General features: G+C 42.5%; 1 protein-coding gene across 1 annotated transcript in view; it reads left to right on the plus strand.

Annotated features, from left to right (window-relative positions):
• Positions 1–17,072, plus strand: part of DNAH9 (dynein axonemal heavy chain 9) — a 290,174-nt gene that overhangs the window by 48,973 nt on the left and 224,129 nt on the right. Inside the window, exons 14-17 of the mRNA XM_061141084.1 lie at positions 872–1,113; positions 7,693–7,828; positions 11,143–11,339; positions 11,438–11,862. Coding sequence (XP_060997067.1) covers positions 872–1,113; positions 7,693–7,828; positions 11,143–11,339; positions 11,438–11,862 — 1,000 coding nt within the window. The remainder of the gene's footprint in view (positions 1–871; positions 1,114–7,692; positions 7,829–11,142; positions 11,340–11,437; positions 11,863–17,072) is intronic.

Below are 17,072 nucleotides of genomic sequence, written 5' to 3' on the forward strand. Positions count from 1 at the left end.
GAGATGCAAGAGACACGGGTTCGATCCCTGGGTCAGGAAGAAGGAGAAGTCCCTGGAGAAGGAAATTGCAACTCGCACCAGTATTCTTGCCTGGGAAATCCCATGGACAGAGGAACGTGGTGGACTACAGTCCATTGAGTCACAAAAGAATCGGACATGACTGACGGACTAGCACAGCACAGCACACGTCACTGTAACTCACTCTCTCTTTTTTTTTTCCAAGTAGTAGAATTCTGGGTAGTTTATTTTTCTCTTCTTTCTATTTTCATTACTTTTTCATAGAAAGTGAAAGTGAAAGTCACTCAGTCGTGTCCAACTCTTTGTGACCCTGTGGACTTATAGTCCATGGAATTCTCCAGGCCAGAATACTGGAGTGGGTAGCCTTTCCCTTCTCAAGGGGATCTTCCCAAACCAGGGATAGAACTCAGGTCTCCCATATTGCAGGCAGATTTTTTTTATCAGCTCAGCCACAGGGGAAGCCCTCGGGAAGACTTTTTCTTAATTGGACCATAAACATCTTTAAGGGAACTATGCACTTACTTTCATTGCATCCTCCAGTTCAATTCCATAGACTTTCGTTGACTGATCAATGCATCCAGGGTTCCATGTGCAGGACTGTGGGGGAAACTATGATCTGTGAGTTATAGGGGAGCATCACCCCCATCCGCAAAGAACTTGTAACCAGGGTTATCATAAGGGGTGGCTTAATGATATAGCTAGGATGGAAAAAGCTCTGATGATGACAAACTGTCCTGTGCAGAAAAGTCTTATAAAACCCACAAGTATGAAATCCCTATCTTTCATAATAACCACACCTTTTGCTCTACCACTATAAGCTATTTTAATGAATGCTGTTTCTTTTGGGGAGCAGGTATTTGGGATTATGTCATTCAGATCACCAATAGTATTCATGATCTCGAACAAAGAGTTCAGAAAACTCAGGACAATGTGGAAGAGATTCAGAGCATCATGAAAACATGGGTGTCGCCAATGTTTAAGAGAAAAGATGGGAAAAAGGAATGCCTTCTCTCTATGGATGATCAGCATGATCGAGTGGAAAAATATTACCGTCTCATCAAAGAATCTGGCCTGAAGATCCATGCCCTTGTGCAGGTAATAACCAGCCTCTCAGTCACACATCCCACCACTCCAGGGAACATGCCAAGGAGAGTGTTCGGGTGCTAGAAGTGGTTTGGGCATTAGAACAACCAATAGATGCTGTGTCTTCTGCAGTCATCGATAGATGTTAAAACTGATAGCAGAAGACGTGAAACTAATGGATAGAGACAGTGCCAAGTCACATTCTGGTATCAGCATGTCAGCGTTAAAACTGTCTTAATAGTGACACCACTTAGTCACCACGCACAAAACTCTAAGGGGTAGAAGGAGATGCCAAGGGCAGAATCCTAAATTATCTACTGCATGTACGTAGTATGGCCCTCCAGTACAGTCTTCATGACCTAGCCCTACTGAGCTTGGACAGACACAAGATGCACTCGATAAAGAGAAGGAGAAACGCAGAGCACTGCTCTTCGCCAGTGCCTCAGAGGTGAAGAACCCAGCTGCTGATGCAGGAGACACAGGTTCCATCCCTGGGTCAGGAAGAGCCCCTGGAGGAGGAAATGGCAACCCACTCCAGTATTTGTGCCTGGGAAATCCCTTGGGCCGAGGAGCCTGGTGGGCTACAGTCCATGGGGTCGCAGAAGAGTCTGATGTGACTTAGCAACTGAGCGTGCATGCCCTTCATGCAGTAACGCTCCGCCCTGCATTGTGAGCAGGGAATCCTTGTGTCTTATCACCCAAGATAGACAAAGGAAAAGAGCTGTAAGTCATAAATGGCCACCAGCTCCAGGCCTACTGAAGAGGCCCTGGGACAGTTCTCATGGGTTGATCTCATGCACAGTGTGTAGTGAATCACAGTTATTATCTTTGGATTGTAATCTTTGGGTTTTCTGTGGTTTGAAGACCAGTCAAATGTTGTACTTTTGACCTTTTAAATTTTCTTTATCTGTTTTCTAGTTTACTAATCTATTCTATATCATTTCTTTTTTTCTAGTTGATTTGGGACTACTTTGCTCAATCCTTCTTTTCTAGCTTATGAGGGTAGGAACTTAAGCATATTGATTCCCAAGCCTTCCTTTCTAATACAAACATTTGATGATATAAATTTCCCTCATACTACTTCTTCAGTTGCATTCCCCAAATTTGTTCTGCCTCATTCTCATTATCATTTCAATTTTAAACTTTTTCTCTTGTGATTTGTTCTTTAACTCAGTTGTCACTTACGAGTATATTGTTTAATTTCCATGTATTTGGAACTTCTCTGGATAGCTTAGGCTTCCCAGGTGGTTCAGTGGTAAAGAATTGGCCTGAAATGCAGGAGATGCAGGTTTGATCCCTGGGTCAGGAAGATCCCCTGGAGAACGAAATGGCAACCCGTTCCAGTATTCTTGCCTGGGAAATCCTATGGACAGAGGAAGCTGGTGGGCTACAGTCCATGGGGTCTCAAAGAGTCAGAGACAATTCAGCGACTAAACCTGAAGGAGGCTGAACCCAGCATCTGGGTTCAGTTCATTTGCTCAGTCTTGTCTCTTTTCGACCCCATGGACTGCAGCACGAAGGGCTTCCCTGTCTATTACCAACTCCCGGAGTTTACTCAAACTCATTGAGTCGGTGATGCCATCCAACCGTCTCATCCTCTGTCACCCACTTCTCCTCCTGCCTTCAATCTTTCCCAAAATCAGGGTCTTTTCAAATGAGTCAGTTCTTGGCATCAGGTAGCCAAAGTATTGGAATTTCAGCTTCAGCATTAGTCCTTCCAATGAATATTCAGAACTGATTTCCTTTAGGATGGACTGGTTGGATCTCCTTGCTGTCCAAGGTACTCTCAAGAGTCTTCTTCAACACCACAGTTCAAAAGCGTCAATTCTTCAGTGCTCAGCCTTCTTTATAATCCAACTCTCACATCCATACATGACTACTGAAAAAAATCATAGCTTTGACTAGACCAACGTTTGTTGGCAAAATAATGTCTCTGCTTTTTAACATGCTGTCTAGGTTGGTCATAGCTTTTCTTCCAAGGAGCAAGTTTTTTATTTCATGGCTGCAATCACCATCTGCAGTGATTTTGAAGCCCCCCAAAAATAAAGTCTGTCACTGTTTCCATTGTTTCCCCATCTATTTGCCATGAAGTGATGGGACTAGATGCCATGATCTTAGTTTTCTGAATGTTGGGTTTTAAGCCAACTTTTTCACTCTCCTCTTTCACTTTTATCAAGAGACTCTTTAGTTCTTCACTTTCTGCCACAAGTGTGGTATCATCTGCATATCTGAGCTTATTGATATTTCTCCCAGAAATCTTGATTCCAACTGTGCTTCACCCAGTCCAGCATTTCTCATGATGTACTCTGCATATGAGTTAAAGAAGCATGGTGACAATATACAGCCTTGATGTACTCCTTTCCTGATTTGGAACTAGTCTGTTTTTCCATGTCTAGTTCTAACTGTAGCTTCTTGACCTGAATACAGATTTCTCAGGAGGCAGGTCAGGTGTTCTGTTATTCCCATCTCTTTTAAGAATTTTCTACCGTTTGTTGTGATCCACACAGTCAAAGGCTTTGGCCTAGTCAATAAAGCAGAAGTAGATGTTTTTCTAGAACTCTCTCACTTTTTCAATGATCCATTGGATGTTGGAAATTTGATCTCTGGTTCCTCTGCCTTTTGTAAATCCAGCTTGAACATCTGGAAGTTCACGATTCACATACTGTTGTAGCCTGGCTTGGAGAATTTTGAGCATTACTTTGCTCAAAGTAAGCTACCACCTGGGTAGCTTAATGAAATTGATACTGTTTAATTCCACAGTAGGCAGCGGAAATAAACAGCACACATGGGAGCTTGGCAACAATTCAACCTACCCAGCCATCTTTTGTGGTGTTGCTGTGTATGTGCATGTGTGTGTGTGTAAGAGGACCCCACAATAGAATATTATAATTCTGTGTTTTCAGAACTTTTGGGGAAAATCTTTATAGTGTTTTGTATTTACCCACATAGTCACCATTTACAGGCTTGTTTTTCACTTCTGCAGAATTGAGTTAACATCTATGGTCATTTCTCTTTGGCCCAAAGAACTTCCTTTAGTATTTCTTACAGTTCAGATCTGCAGATGACACGACCCCTCAGTTTTTGTTTATTCTGAAAGTGTTCTTCTTTCACCTTTGTTTTTGAAAAAGAGTTTCACAAAATATAAAATTCTGTGTAGACAGTTCTATTTTCCTTTCGAAAGTCATTTCATAATCTTCTATCCTCCAATCTTTCTGATGAGAAGCAAGCAAAATGTATATCTTTTCCCCTTTATATGTAATGTATTGTTTTTCTCAGGCTATTTTCAATAGATTCTAAATAAAGTTTTAAAATAAATTCTTTGTGTTTTTTTCCATTTAACCATGATGTGCATAAGTAAGTTTTCTTTGTATACAGCCTGCTTGAAGTTTGTGATATTTTTAATCTGTGTTTCACCAAATTTGAGGAGTTTTTAATCAAATTATAACATTCTCATCTGCTAATTCCATCATCTGTTTTATTTTCTGAGTCTTTTTTAATGTGAAGGAAGTTTATTTTTTTCTCATAAAATAAGTCTAAGGAATAAACATCCAAGGATTGGTATGACAGTTATTTTCTAAGTCTGTTTTTACTGACTATTTTCTCTCTTGGTTAAATGTCACATTTTCCTACTTCTTAGCATGTCTAGTAATTTTTTATTATATTCTAGTCATGTTGGATGCCACTTTGTAATCTGGGTGTTATATTTTCCTTAAAGAATTGGTGGTTTTGTTTCAGCAGGCAGTTAACTCACTAGTGTACAGCTTGATCCTGTTGAAGCCTTATTTTAAGCTTCCTTGGGGAGAGTCTAAAGAAGCCTTACTCTAGAATAGAGCTCTAATTCTAAAGCATTGCATTTCTGGGGTCTCAGCTGAAGTCCTGGGTTATCTGTTATCGTTTCATTATTTCTGATAAAACACTTACATTTTCCAGCACTATATGACCTTCACAAACCCATTCAACTTAGAGTCTCCAGTAACTGTTCTCTGCCTACCCTTGCAGAATCTTGCCCTAAATACGTACAGCTTAATGCTCAGTCGGAGACCCAAGAGGACTCAGCAGCCTCAGCAAATCCCAATTTCTGTCTTTTTCTGTCCAGCAGGAAGAGTGCTCTAATTGATGTCCACTTCTCTATGCCATGCTTCGGAAAGTGCCTCCAGGTAGAAAGTCAGGTGGTTGTGAAGCTCACCTTGCATTTTCCTTTCTCTTAGAGATCGTATTCCAATACTCTTATCCAGTTACCCAAATAATTATTTCTTGTATCCAATTCTATAGTTGTTTGTAGCAAAAGGGAAAGTCTGATCTCATTCTTCTGTCTTGGCTAGTATCAGAAACTTGAGCTAATTTTTCCTGGTTTATAGAAAATTCCAACATGTTTGCTCCTTGTACCATAGTAGATTTGATGTAGAAAGGTACAATTAGCTATCTTGATAGGGTGACAGTAGAATGGAGATAGAACAGCTATACAAGGCAGTTATAACAACTACGAGTTTTTAACTGTAGAAGCAAACAGACGTGAACATCTTAGTAAGACCTAAGAACAACTCTGCATTGTCACTGTGCTATCATTTGCAGATGGTGGACTCCCATTAAATCTTTAATCTTCTTAGGAAGGAAAGGTGTAGGTAATGCATTTTAGAAAATTTTAGAGTTTTGACATTTAAAAGCAGAAAAATGAGATTTACAACATGGCAGTGTTTCCTAAAGAGGTAAGTGTGAGTCACCTAGAACATTTACTTTTGCAATATTTTTTTGAAGATATAAGATAAATGGGAAGTTACTGTAAAAAAGACTGAATAATGAAAATGATGGTAAGTAAACAGGACATCTATACTTGCCATACTGCCAGGTCGGGGACTGTATGGAAAAAGAGGGAGAGGGAGCCTGTGTGTTTGTTTCTGTGTATGCATCTTCCAAGTCACTCAGTATCATAAAAGTTTTTAGTTAAATGCCAACAGTACTCTCAAACTCATTTCCCTTTTTATTTATTTTATTGAAGTATGACTGATTTACAATGTTGTGTTAGTTTCTGCTGTACCGCAGGGTGATGCAGTTATATGTACATATTCTATTTCATATTCTTTTCCATTATGGCTTATTACAGGAGACTGAATAAGTTCCCTGTGCTATACAGTAGGACCTGTTGCTCATCCATCCTATATATAATAGTTTGCACCTGCTAACCACGAACTCCAACTCATCCTTCCCCCACCCACTCCCCCTTGGCACACACAGTTCCGTTCTCTGTGTCTGTGAGTCTGTTTCTGTTTTGTAGGTAAGTTCACTTGTGTCATGTTTTAGATTCCACATATAAGTGATATCATATGGTATTTGTCTTTCTCTTTCTGACTTATTTCACTTAGTATGATTGGCTCTAGGCTCATCCATGTTACTGTAAATGGCATTATTTCATTCTTTTTTATGACTGAGTAGTATTCCATTATATATATGTATATATATATATATATATATATATATATATATATATATATATATATACATACATACATACCACATCTTCTTTATCTATTTGTCTGTCAATGGACATTTAGGTCATTTCCTGTCTTGGCTATTGTGAATAGTGGTGTTATGAACATTGAGGTGCCCGGATCGTTTTGAATTAGAGCTTTGTCTGGATATATACCCAGGGATGGGATTCACACCAGTTTATTTCTCCTTAGAAAGAAATATTTCTCCTTTTCTAGGAAATGCTTTAGTTGCTTGAGCCCAGATTTCTTATGTCTTGAACTGTAATGCTCTCTACCCTTAGTATTCATCCTTCCACCCACCCTACCTTCCGCTCTGATGCAGTTTCCTCTGCAGTGTCAGTCAGCATCTATGAGGCACACCCTGCATCCGTCAGCATCCCTCCTGAGAAGCTGGCCTGACCCCATCCTCCTTTCTCAGGGAGAGTTGCAACATCACATTTCCTTCATGGGTTAACTTTGTGTTCCTTTCAAGCAAGGGTTACACACATTAGATAAGAATGGATCTGACACACGTGTACAGGCATATCTCATTTCATTGTGCTTAAGCTTTATTATGCTTCACAGATACTGCATTTTTTTTTCAATTGATGGTTTATTGCAACCTTGCACTGAGAAAAGTCTATCCATGCAATTTTTCTCTTGTCAAATTTTTGGCAATTCTTACAATATTTCAGACTTTTTCATTATCATCATACTTTGTGTCTGTGATCTTTGATACTATTGTGGAAAGATTATGATTTCCTGAAGGCTCAGGTGATAGATAGCAGTTTTTAGCAATAAAGTATTTTTATTTTTTTATGTATTTTTAAATTAAGATATGAATATTCTTTCTGTAGACATAATATTGCACACTTAATAGACTAAAGTATAGTGTAAACATTACTGGGAAACCAAAAAACTTTGTGTGACTGACTTTATTGCAATATTGGCTTTATTACAGTGGTCTGGAACCAAACCTGCAATATAGCCAAGATCTGCCTGTAATAGAAGATTCTCCATAACAGTGCAATTTTGCTCTGTGTGTTGCCTTCATTCCCATTCATGATGATGAGAGCAGTCCTTCCATATTATTAAACGTGGTTTATATCTGCTCTTTATTTTGCAGGAAAACCTGGGTCTTTTTTCAGCAGATTCAACTTCTGATATCTGGAAGACTTATGTTAACTACATTGATGATATGTTGCTGGATGGATTCTTTCTTGCCATTGAGTGTTCCCTCAAGTACCTCCTGGAAAATACTGGTATTTACTGGCCTATGGATGTGGGTTATTACTGGGAAGGTAACAGTTATAGCATCTGTTGAGTTACAGTGAAGTGCCATTGAGTGCTCTGTGACTTTTCCCAAAAGGTGTGAACATTTTGTGAAGTGTACACAGTAAAATAAAGAAGGCATTGTGTCTCTAAATTGTTCAAAGATAAAACACTTCTCCCTCTTCAAAACTCAGATGATAAACCAGGCTCTAACACAGTGAAACCCATAGCCAAGGTGAAAACGTAAAAGCCAATTTACTCTAGGGACCTCCCTGGAGGTCAGTGGCTAACACTTTGCACTTCCAGTGTCGGGGGGCATGGGTTTGATCCCTGGTTGGGGAACTGAGACCCACACACGTTATGATGTGGCCAAAATAAATAAATAAATTTCATGGTTTAAGCCAAATGTGCTCTATCTCCATGGCCTTTTGAGAACACAGGGAGTTTGTAGCAGCTGGCTTATGTAGAAGAAACAGATGTTTTTCTGTGTAAAAAAAAAAAAAAAGAGAGAGACAAGAAGCTGGGGATGAGATAGCTTTCAGAAGGGAAAGGTATATTAAGGAGGCAGTGGGCATTCTTTGAAGCTGTTAAAAGATAGCTCAGGGCTTCAAATTTATGGTCGATACACAGGGCCAAAGATTTTATAGTAAAGGCTAACCTTGGTTAGTAAATGATGGGATGGAAAGGAGAGATGAGTTAAAAACTAAAGTTGAATTAAACCTTTCACATTCTGGTAGATTCTGACATGCTCAGCAAGGCTGAAGGAAGAGGTGAGGATGAGATGAGATGCGAGCTTAAGGCGCTGAGTAGAACCCAAGGAGAGAAATTAAATGCAGAGTTAGAATAGGTGGGCTGAGACCAGTGTCTGGATATCCAGCCGCTGTAAGAAGCTGACGACGCAGAGAGGAGCAAGGCCAGCGCTGGGGGTAGCTCCACCCCGTGGTCCTAGTAGGTGGAGTGACTGAGGTCAGAGGCAAGGTCGCTGCTTTCACAGTACAAGGAGACACAGAAGCAGGAAATGGGCTCAGGCCTAGTCAACAAGGTAGGAGATCACCTTCTAGAACCTTGGGCACTGAACTCGAGTGCCGAGGCTGGAGAGCTGGTTCCTAGGAACCAGTGCCGATGGCACTCATCTTAGTGAACTGACCCAATCTTGTCTCATAGTGGAGCTTGGAGACTCGTCACTCAGCTCTCCTCTAGAAGTTCTAGGAAGATGCTTCAGCCACACTTGAGTTCAGGTGCTGCACAAGGGACTTGCCCCGAGTCAGAGTCTGTCCCGCTCTCCGGATCTGGGCTGTCTGAGGTGTCACTTGTCCTCCTCTCATGGGAAGGAGAGCCAGGGAGCAAGAGGGTGAGGACAGGGGATGGTAGCCAAAGTCATCTTCCCTCCATGGAAGTAGGAGGAACAGAAGACATTCCCTTCACAATATATCAGCAGTTAAGGGGCAGGAGCTGGCCTTAGTAGCCACCTGAGCAGAGGAGCTATGGGTGAAATTAAGAGGCACTGGTTATCACGGGGAAGTGAAGGAGCCTGAAGAGAATGGCCTCTAAGGGGAAGGCTCCATGACCCTTCGCCATAGCCCAGCTGGACAACTTCAATCACCTGGTCGACCTTACTATTTCCACCTCTCGCACTTGGTCAAACCAGTACCATTCCCATGGCTTGGTCTAGCTTCCCAGCCACCTCTCAGAATCCAGACCTTGCCTGGGTTAACTGCTACCCACTCCGTCCGGAAACATTCTTCCTCTTCTCAACTCTTAAAGAGATTCGCTTGTGCCAAGGATGTGGAACCACCAGGACCATCCGGTTTGTACGGTAATTGTGTTGGTATCGCATCTGACATAGGGGTTATGGTCTCGTGTGGAGTTTCCCAGGTGGCGCTGGTTGTCAAGAACCTGCTTGCCAAGCAGAAGATGTAAGAGACGCGGGTTTGATCCCTGGGTCAGGAAGATCCCCTGGAGGAGGGCGTGGCAACCCACTCCAGCATTGTTGCCTGGAGAATCTCGTGGACAGAGGAGCCTGGTGGGCTACAGTTCATAGGCTGACAAAGAGATACGGCTGAAGTGACTGAGCAGCACAGCACTAACCTTCTGCAAAGGCCCAAACTCTGTCTGTGGACTGTATCTCTCTCTAAATAGATCTACTTCTTGAGAAGAGGGAGGCTCGTGAGGGAGGGGAGATATATACACACACACACATATATATATTTATGACTGATTTGTGTGGTACAGCAGAAGCCAACACAGCATTGTAAAATGATTATCCTCCAATTAAAAAATTAAAGAAATAAATCCACTTCTTACCTAAAATATATATGTATAAGAAAATAAGTGGTTATTAATAAGAGTCTAAGCATTTATCTTGTACTTGGAACATCTTGTTCCATATTATATTTTGATTTAAATTTAGCAAGGCAGTTTAGTCTAGCGAGTAATCAGGGATCTGTTAATTATTTATACTGTTTTTAAAAATTTTATCGCTAGAGGACTACAGAATTAAAACAAGTCCTGTTTTTACAGAAAAGGAGCAGAAGGGGAGGGGTTGTGACTGCTCTTTTTTTCCAAGCCTACACGACTTTGGACAAGCACACCCTTGTTCCCCTAGTGGCTGCCGTTGGAATTGCCTGGTTTGTGCTCAGGATGATGTCCGCCGCTTCCAAGAAGCTGGCTTTGCAAAACCAACGTCTTCTCAACCAGAAGCCGTACTGCCCCACGGGAAGTTTTGGGAGTGTGGAAGCATTCCGGCTTGGGTTGATCAGTCACAGGACGTGCCCTCTGAGGACAAGGAGAGTAAATGCCCTGCCATGCCCTGATGCTGAAGCTCCAATATTTTAGCCACCTGATGTGAAGAGCCGACTCATTGGAAAAGACCTTGATGTTGGGAAAGATTGAGAGCAGGAGGATAAGGGGACCACAGGATGAGATGGTTGGATGACATCATCGACTCAATGAACATGAATTTGAGCAAACTTCAGGAGATAGTAGAGGACAGGGAAGCCTGGGGGCTGCAGTCCATGTGGTCGCAGAGGGGACACAACTGAGCAACTGAGCAACAACAGCAATCCCAGGACAGCGGTGCACAGGGAATCAGCCTGTTCAAAATGCCAGCGGCCCGTCCCCCTGTTGATAAACACTGCAGGACTGCCACCTTCACCTTTTCTGGGGTTTTAGCAAAGTTTATATTTCTATTTCCCCAGACCGGAACAGCAACTCTAAAGGAAAGAAACGCTTGGAGTGCTTTCAAATCAGTGTTGCATTTTTGCCACTTACCCACTCTCTTCTGTTTGTTTTCTTTGTATTTCAGAATGTAAGGCAGGACTTACCCCGATATTTGAAGCCCAGCTGAGCTTAGCCATCCCAGAACTGGTTTTCTGTCCATCGCTGGAGCCTGGCGTGAAGGGCGGCTTCTACGACCAGGTGGAGGGCCTCGTCACCAGCATCTTTAGCATCGCGTCCTTGGTGCCCCGGCTTTCTCCTGAGAATGGCTCTCCCCACTATCAGGTACTGGCTCTGCAAGCATCTCCCCTGCCCTCCCACCAGACCTGGAGGCCCCTGTGAAATGCCAGTGTCACCCATCCACTGCCATCTTGCTCCCCCAGGTGGATTTGGAGGCCATGGCTGAGCTGGCGGGCCTGCGGGGCGAGCTGATGGGGCGGGTGCAGGCCATGATGGCCCTCTGCGGCGACTATCGGAGCACCCTCAGCCAGTATTCCTACCTCTACACGGAGGACCGCAAGGAGGCTCTGGGCCAGTTTCTGTTGTACGGGCGCATGCTCACAGCCGAGGAGGTGGAAGCCCACGCTGAGGACGGCATCCCAGAGAATCCTCCCCTCCTGCATCAGTTCAGAGCGCAGATCGACTCCTACGAGAAGCTCCATGAGGACGTGTGCAGGCTGGAGCCCGTCCAGGTGTTTGACAGCTGGATGAAGATCGATGCACGGCCCTTTAAGGCGTCTCTGCTGAATATAATAAAAAAGTGGAGCCTCATGTTCAAACAGCATCTCGTGGACCATGTCACTCACAGGTAACAGGGTCCTTCTAGCTTTTCTTCCAGCTTCCTGGGCTGTCGGGAGCACCATGTTTTCAATCGATATGACATTTCCCCCCATAGGTTCACTGGTTAAATGAAAAGTTAGAACAGCTGGATGGAGGTTCCAAGCTTTTGGACACCAGCAGTACCTTTAGTCCTGTCCTCTCGTTTGTCCATCAGACCTGGCCTCTTCCTGTTTTGTTTTCTATCTAGCACCCAATGTCCAAAAGGCACTCAGTACACAGTAAATACTATTTGAGACAATAATAGCAGGTCAGCCCTCCCTGCACAGCTCTGACTGTGAAATCTCTTTAAGCCTGAGAAGCAGAGGGTGTCTAATGGGCCTCTTAGATTTTATTTCTCCCATTTACTCCCTGTCTCAGATTATCCAGCCGTGCAGCATGGAAGTCCCTAAACCTACACACCCCTGATGCCTTTTTTTTTCCCTTATAATTTTATTTATTTATTTATTTAAGGCAGTGCTGGGTCTTCATTGCTGTACAGGGTTTTTCTCTAGTGGAGAGTGGGGGCTGCTCTCCGGCTGCAGTGTGAGGGCTTCTCACTGCAGTGGCTTCTCTTGTTTCAGGGCACGGGCTCTAGGATGTGCAGGTGTCAGTAGTTGCGGCTCTGGGGCTTGGTACATCTGGATGATGAGCTGCTTCACCCCATGCAGGGTGGGGTGGGCACGTGGAGAGGGATGCAGCCAGTGACGGTTCAGGTCGAACCCCATCAGAGAGCACCTGTAATTGCCCAGGTAGACACCATCAGGGTTGAGCATGGGTGCGACCTTGAAGACCAGGTGTTCCCATAGAACACGAGCAATAGAGTGCTGGCTTATGAGGAAGTCAGTGATCCCCTGACAGACAAAACGAAGAGGGTGTTTCTCCTGGGTGGACTTGTCCTGTGATGAATACTACCTTCTGCTCTGCTCCCTCCCAAACATTGTCCTTCTCAGAACTCTAGCTGTGCAACTGACTGGATCTGAAACTCTGCCTGTTCCCCCAGGAACTTGGACCCCCTCCCAGCTCCACCAGCCCAGCACTAGACTCTCAAAGCCTACTGCTGGGCCTAAAGGTAGATGAGATACACTTGCCCTTCAGTGTGGCCTCCAGACTGCTCCACCCCTGTCCTCTCTCAAAATCGCCATCTCCACTGAGTTCTACCAGACGGTACCGACTGCCACCTGTCTCGGCTGCAGTCACTGGCCAAGCTCTTAGTCATGCCTCCCCTTAGTCGCAGGTCACGTTGTCCGGCTCAGTCTCCCTCTCCCATCCTTCTGCTGATAATCATCCTCAGTGACTCAGCATCCACAGGGTGTCTTCATCACAGCTGCCTCTTGTTTCTCGACCTCTCTCTCCAATGCCTTTCCCTCTCCGCCCCTCTGTTCTGTGCTCTGCTTTCGGTGGAGTGGAGGGAAAATTGAGCAAATTCATGCTTCCCCTTCAAAATCTCAGGATGAAGCATTCTATCCCCTGACCACCACCTGGTGTCTTTCCAGCTCTCTTACTTGGCAGCACTGCTGTGCAAAGTTCTTCAGACCCATCAGTATTTCCAATCCACTGTTCCCGACACTTGATCAGGACAGCTCAGTGTTTATCACCCTTGCTCTCCAGCCCTGTCCCCACCTTGTAAAACCCTGACTGTCTGAACTCAGCACTCCACCTCTGTACCCGAGCATTTCATCCTTGATGAAGGAAAAAACACACCAGTATTCTGACCAATCTCAGGTTAAATTTATGAACAGAAACTTCAAGCAGGCCCTGAACATTTTCATATATGCTTCCCGACTCCTTCAGATGCTTTTTTTCCTCTCTTGCCTTAAACCTCAAATATCTTCTCTGCCCTTTTAGCCTCGCCTCTCATTTCCCTGGAAAAATGAGAACCAATCACCAGAGAACTAACTCAACTTTCCATCAATATATCTACCAACCTACCTGCATTTGAAGCCGTACGTTCAACTACCTCTTCTCTTATAGTGAATAAGCTGCTTTTCTAACTGTAGCCTCCTTCTTCTTATCTACTCGAAGACTGACCTCCTTAAACACTCCCTTCATTCATTCTCTGCATCATGCAAATATATTGTCCTATCTGGCTCTTAAAAAGGAAAGAAAGGAACACAGTCCCAGGAGTCCTTCCGCTGCGGCACCCTGTCTCTGCACCTCCTTCATAGCACAGTGCCCCCATAGGTGTCTCTATACTTGGTCCCTGTACTTTATTTTGTCTTCCATCCCGTCTCTTCAAGAAGCTTTATTATAAAATGTAATATACATAAGATTTAGAGAAAAATATTAAATTCTCAGATTTTCCTTATCCAGCGAAGAAACAGGACACTAGCTACATTTTAATATTCCCTTATGGAAGGACTTGTATGCACTGCTATATTTAAAATGGATAACCAACAAGGACCTACGGTATAACACAGGAAACTCTGCTCAATCTTATGTGGCAGCCTGGATGGGAGGGGAGCTTGAGGAAGGATGGATACATGTTTATGTGCAGCTGAGCCCCTTGGCTGTTCACCTGAAACTATCACAACATTGTTAATTGACTGTAGTGTGTGTTAGTCGCTCGGCCGTGTCCGACTATTTGTGACCCCATGAACTGTAGCCCATCAGGCTCCTCTGTCCATGGGATTCTACAGGCAAGAATACTGGAGTGGGTTGCCATTTCCTATACTCCAATACAAAATTAAAAGTGTAAAAAAAATAAAAACAAGTTTTAAACAGTGTGAAAAATAAAGTAAAATTCCTTTATGGACTCTGCCCTGATTAAACCCCTCTTCCTCCCTGCCGGTTGTTATCCCTGCCCTAAATGTAACCTAATCCTTCCCAGTTTTTTTCATGACTTATATATGCATGTATATGTATATATATTTGTACACACAGATACACATATACTGAGATTTGCATTTTAAAGCTATAAAAATGAAACAATGTTGTATTACTGTATATCTGTCTGTGTCCTGTCTCTCTGACTCAGCGCTGATGCTTGAGATTCATGCTTGTTGTGAGTGTAGCAGTAATTCCTTCGCTTTCACTGCTACAGAGTATCGCATCGTCTGAATATTCCACAAATTATCTATCCCTTCAGTGGTTGACATGGCTGTTTCAGATGGCTTCACTAATACCAGCAGGATTGCGATGAGTTCTCTTATACAGAGGTCACCGTGTACTCAGGCCAGCATGCCTCTAGGGTGTGTGCTTGAGAGTGGGCTTGCAGGGTCAGTGCACGAAATGCCAGCTCTCTGCCAGGTGCCTCAGGCATGTGCGAAGATGCCTGGAGCCCCACATCCTCGGCACCTTTTGATACAAACTGTTTAGTGCTGGCCCTTCTGGTGGGAGCTTAGTGGTATCTCATAGGGATAAATATTTTGCATTACTCTATGAATAAAGTAGCTCATCTTTCTGTGTTTTTGGATAAGTCATTATGTTTCCCCTTCTTTGGTTATTCATAGCCCTTGCCCATTTTTTATTGGACTGTATCTTTTCCTTTCTCGTATTTGGAAGTCACATATTTTAATTCTTTGGTAGTTGTATATATTGCAGATTTAGTCTCCCATTTTGCAGCCTGTCTCCCCTCTGCATTTACGGTATATTTTGATGAAGGGTTCATTTTTATGTAACCGTCTTTCCCCTGTGTTGTCTTCTTTTCTCTTGTTAAATCAACCCTTTCTTGTCCTGAGATCCTAGTGATACTCTCTTATATCCTTACCTAAAAGTTTTACTTTTTGTGTTAAGTAGCTTTTTGTCTGTCAATATTTTGTCCTCAATATGAAACTGTCCTAATTATCATAGCTCTGTAATAAATCTTGGCTTGCCAGGTGGCTCGGTGGCAAAGAATCTGCCTGCCAATGCAGGAGATTCAGGTTTGATCCCTGGGTCAGGAAGACCCCCTGGAGAAGGAAATGCTAACCCACTTCGGTATTCTTAACTGGGAAATCCCATGACAGAGGAGCCTGGAAGGCTATAATCCATGGGGCGGAAAAGAGTCAGATACAACTTAGTGACTGAACTATAACAATAAATCTTGACATCTGGCAGTGGAGTCCCCACCTTTTTCAGTTTCATTAGGAATGTCTCAACAATTCTCGGCCCTTACTATTTTACATACATTAAAAATCAGTTTGTAGAAGAAAAGATTCCATTGAGATTTTGATTATATTTGCCTTGACTGTAGATCATTTTGAGTAGAATTTTCTTTTTTATAGTATTGAGCATTCCTAAGAACATATTATCTCACCATTTATCTTCTTTAATGTCTTTCAATGAAACTTTATAATCATTACCTTTAAAAGCATTTTCACGTCTGAAGATTTATTCCTTAATATTTTATTTTTTGTTTCCTAGTATAAATCATATTTCAGAATCACATTTTCCACAGAAATGAATTGATTTTTGTACACTGATTTTGTATCAAGCAGTTCTACTAAGTAGCTTGTTAATTCTAATAATTTATCTGTGTACTCTTCGGGATTTGCCATGTACATAATCATCATCTACAAATTTATGGAAATTTTATTTTTTCCTTCCCAGGTTTTTTTATGCATTTATCACAATTTATCTGATCACGCTGACTAGGACTGTCAGTGTAACATCGGATAAAGTGATAATAAGTCCTTGTCTTGTTCCTGACCTTTAAGGGGATACTTTCAGCGTTTCATTATGTGGTATAATATTCTGTGAGTTTTTTTTTATGGATTCTCTTTATCTGATTAAAGATGTAAACTTCTAGTCCTAATTTGTTAAGAGGATTTAGCATAAACGGTTATAACATTTTCTTGAGTGCCTTTTCTAACGCCATTAACATAATTCTGGGTTTTTTCCCTCAATATGTTAAAGCTGTGAATGAATTTTTTGGTTTCTAATACTGAACCAATCTATCATTACTAAGATAAGCCAAACACAAAATATTGTCTTGTTCAATATATCCATTGGTTGATTTCGTTTGCAGATATTTTATATAGCACTGACATGTCTGTGTTTGCTGAAACTGGCTTTCAGTTTTTCCTTTCTATATTGTCTTTGTCTGATCTTGCTCTGTGGTTTTGCTAGCTTCCAAAAATGTGTTAGGAAGTAATCCTTCTTGTTTATTCTCTGTAAGAGTTGGTGTAAGATTGAAATTCACTGATCCTTGAAAGTTTGATTTAAATCTCCTGTTGAACCATCTGGCTTGGTGTTTTCTTTGTGGCAGGATTATTACCTATA

Source organism: Dama dama, chromosome 5 (genome assembly GCF_033118175.1).
Source record: "Dama dama isolate Ldn47 chromosome 5, ASM3311817v1, whole genome shotgun sequence".
Lineage (NCBI taxonomy): Eukaryota > Metazoa > Chordata > Mammalia > Artiodactyla > Cervidae > Dama > Dama dama.